Raw genomic sequence first — 3,746 nt, forward strand, 5'->3', positions numbered from 1 at the left:
TACCTCCAAAGTGACCCGAAGCAGCTTTATTTTGGCCTGTCTGTATGGGGCCTTAGTAGTCTGCTTCTGAACAACACTTCTGTCCATAGAGCTTCCAGCTCCCAGGACCAACAGCCCAGATAGTTAAGCTGTCTTCCCACTGCAGCATAATACAACCTAACTCTTAGGAATCCACCCCACAAATACAAAAGAAGGCAGCTAAGCATGCCATGGCACTACCTGCAGGGTTTCCAGGATGGCGTTTTCAAATTCCCGGTAGGCCTCCCAAATAGCAGCTCCTTTTGTCATATGCAAGCCAACAGCAGTCAGGGCCCTTTCAAATACTGAACGAACTTTCTCAATGCCTCCCTCCTGACCAATGCCACCAATGGAGTACTGGGCATACTCCAGCCAGATTTCAGGACCTGAAAGAAACCACCAAGTTGTTATTATTATTATTATTAACCTTTATTTATAAAGCGCTGTAAATTTACACTTATAGATTTCTACAAGGCACAATCATTAGAGAACCTCTGAATCTACTATTCCTACCAGAAAAGGAGTTTCCTTAAGGAACCTGAAAGCCAATGGGGTTTGATGCTGTTTACACCTATCTTCTTCTTTTTTAATTTTTAAATAATGGATTGTATTTTTATTTAATATGTTCACATGTAACCCCTACAGAAAGTTTTATTTGAAGAAGAGCTGACAACTTGTTACATGTGAAGCCTTCTGCTGCTCAAGATAAACAGCAATCCAGGAAAGCATGAACAGATGTAAGAGTAAAAAAATCACACTCATCTGCAATGTGGTCTTTTTGGCCTAAAATGATCATTATGTTGGGATGGAAAAGAAGAGACAACAACTCTTTCTGGACTCCATAAAAAAAGAACATCTCTTCTCTCTCACCTGTGTTCCTAGAATCTCCTGGATTTATATATAAAACGTTTTTGATCTCAGGGGGAGCAGGAGGCCTCCAAATGACATGGAAATGCCCTGCAAAGCCCCTAGAGTGCATTGGGGGGGGAGCATTCTGCAGCCTACATATGCACACACACACACACACCTGGGTTGTACTTTGTCTACCTTGGGCTAGTTTAACATTTCAGAATCCTATACTTTTAGAGCAGATCTCCCAGTACCTTCAGGTTGTTTTAGCTGGGGAAAATGTTGCTATTTTCCAGCAAAGCAACAGAAAAGACTTGGCTGGTGTTCCATCAGCAAAGCCAGATTGAATGCAAACCTACAAAGTTTTGTTCTACTTGAAGGAGAGCTGAAAAACACTTACAGATATAGTCTTTCACAGCTCTTTCAAAAAGGTCATAGATCTGTTCCCGCTCCGAGTTTTCTGAAGCCATCCGAATCTCATCCTTCAGCCAGTCTAGCCAGATCTCTGAAAAACATACCATCAGGCAACATAATATAACCTCCTAGAATTACAATGTTACGGCGTGTTTAGAGTGTTACCAGAGTCTAATTGGTTTATTACGTGTGCATTTTAACAGATGGTTACTTTATGTTCAGGTCAAAAGAAGAACATGTAATATACATTACAATACACAAAAAACATAACAAACAGGGCAAGCCAACAAACACTTATCTTGTGGTAAGCACTACCAAGCTTAATGAGGTTAAGTTAATTTCCTTCCCAGGACACATCCACTGGACTGTTCTTCCACTTACACAAGGAGAAGCTAAAGCCTTCTGAAAATAAGGGTATTTTAAGTATTTTTCTAGATCTTCTGACAGTGGCAGAAAGCCACCCTAGAGTTCTGTTTCATTTTTACACTCACAGCATCCAATAGCAAGCCAGACATAAGGTGGCAAAGTGCTACACAGGTGAATCATAGAATCATAGAGTTGGAAGAGACCACAGGGGTCATCCAGTCCAACCCCATTCTGCCATACAACTCCCTATCAAAGCATCCGTGACAGATGTCCATCCAGCCTCTGTTTAAAGACCTCCAAGGACCTCCACCACTCTCCGAGGGAGGAGTGTGTTCCACTGTCAAACAGCCCTTACTGTCAGGAAGTTCCTCCTAATGTTGAGGTGGAATCTCTTTTCCTGTAGTTTGCATCCATTGCTCTGGGTCCTAGACTCTGGAACAGTAGAAAACAAGCTTGCTCCCTCCTCAATATGACATCCTTTCAAATATTTAAACAGGGCTATCATATCACCTCTTAACCTTCTCTTCTCCAGGCTAAACATCCCCAGCTCCCTGAGTCATTCCTCATAGGGTATGGTTTCCAGATCCTTCACCATTTTAGTTGCCCTCCTTTGGACACATGGCTCCAGTTTCTCAATGTCCTTTTTGAATTGTGGTACCCAGAACAGGACACAGTATTCCAGGTGGGGCCTGACCAAAGCAGAATAGAGTGGCACTATTACTTCCCTCAATCCAGACACTATACTTCTATTGATGCAGTCTAAAATCACATTAGCCTTGTTAGCTGCCGCATCACACTGTTGACTCATGTTCAACTTGTGGTCTACTTGGACTCCAAGATCCCTTTCACACAAATAAGTCTCGTTCAGCCAAGTGTCCCCCATCCTATATCTGTGCATTTCATTTTTTCACCCTAAGTGCAGTACCTTACATTTCTCTGTGTTGAAGTTCATTTAGTTAGCTTTGGCCTCGCTTTCAAGTCTATTCCGGTCATTTTGAATTTTGATCCTGTCAAGTGCAGGTGCAAGTGCTGCTTTTGCTGCATGGTTAAGCACCTCCAACATCGACTGCATGCCCACCAAGCACCAACAAAAAATTGGCCATTTCTCTCTGCTGGAGGCAACCTAACACCCCAGAGGCAGAATTGATGCTTACTGTATATACTCATGTATACATCTAGAAATTTTAGTCAAAACTTGACCTCCAAAAACTTGGGTTGACTTATCCACGCATCAATGTAAGAAGTGTACTTTAATTGAAAATGGAAGGAAAGCAAGCATAGGGCCCAAACAAACAGCCAAAATAAAGCTGCTTCGGGTCACTTTGGAGGTAAGCTGTTTAAATGACACACACATTTTAAGAGGCCAGAAGCTGCGCCAAAGCTGCACTCCAGTCCTTAGGTCTGGAGCATGGCTTTGGTGCGGCTTCTGGACTCTTAGGACGCATGCATCATTTAAACAGCATACCTCCACAGTGACCTAAAGTAGCTTTATTTTGGCCTGCCTGTATGGAGCCATAATTTCTAACAAGAACGGAATAGCAAAATAAGGTATATAGCACACTTAAAATAGGCAGCACTTCCAAAAGCTAAGCAAAGATGACTAGCACCATGGAGAACTGATTCCCTGAAGCTCAAGGGGGTAAGCCAACCATACACTCTATGGCTGCATCTGCACTGCAGAAATAATCCAGTTTGACCCCACTTCCACTGCCATGGCTCCATTCCACTGAATCCTGGGATTCATAGTTTGTTGTGGGGTTGGGGCGCCTCTCATGCCTATGGCCCTGTTCAACCAACCATCTCTGGACCAGTGTTGCCAATTTCGCAACTTTCACGCGAAAACGGGGACTTTTCAGAGCTTTTCGTGTGATTTTCGCGCCTGGCTCTAATTCAGTGCCTTTTCCGTGACTTTGGCCCATTTCAGCTCCAGACTGCTGCAGAGCAACCAGCCCTTTGGAGTGTAACAGTTTTCAGCCAAGAGGGCTGGAGAAAAAACTCTCTCTCTCTAATGACTCCCTCTGAGAGCCAGGACGGAGCAAGCCCAACCAACCCCAACTGTTTGGAGGAATCACATTCACACTAACAGTTCAGCCAATCAG

General features: G+C 43.5%; 1 protein-coding gene across 1 annotated transcript; it reads right to left on the minus strand.

The window, feature by feature from the left end:
• Positions 1-183: 183 nt before the first annotated feature.
• On the minus strand, positions 184-1,388 carry LOC121918100 (squamous cell carcinoma antigen recognized by T-cells 3-like). The gene is made up of 2 exons (XM_042444203.1): positions 1,268-1,388; positions 184-404 (listed from the first exon to the last, which is right to left on the minus strand). Exons 1-2 carry the CDS (start codon positions 1,386-1,388, stop codon positions 199-201), a joined length of 327 nt encoding a protein of 108 aa, XP_042300137.1. The 3' UTR covers positions 184-198.
• Between the last annotated feature and the right edge of the window lie 2,358 nt (positions 1,389-3,746).

Source organism: Sceloporus undulatus, unplaced genomic scaffold (assembly GCF_019175285.1).
Source record: "Sceloporus undulatus isolate JIND9_A2432 ecotype Alabama unplaced genomic scaffold, SceUnd_v1.1 scaffold_4216, whole genome shotgun sequence".
NCBI classification, from domain to species: domain Eukaryota; kingdom Metazoa; phylum Chordata; class Lepidosauria; order Squamata; family Phrynosomatidae; genus Sceloporus; species Sceloporus undulatus.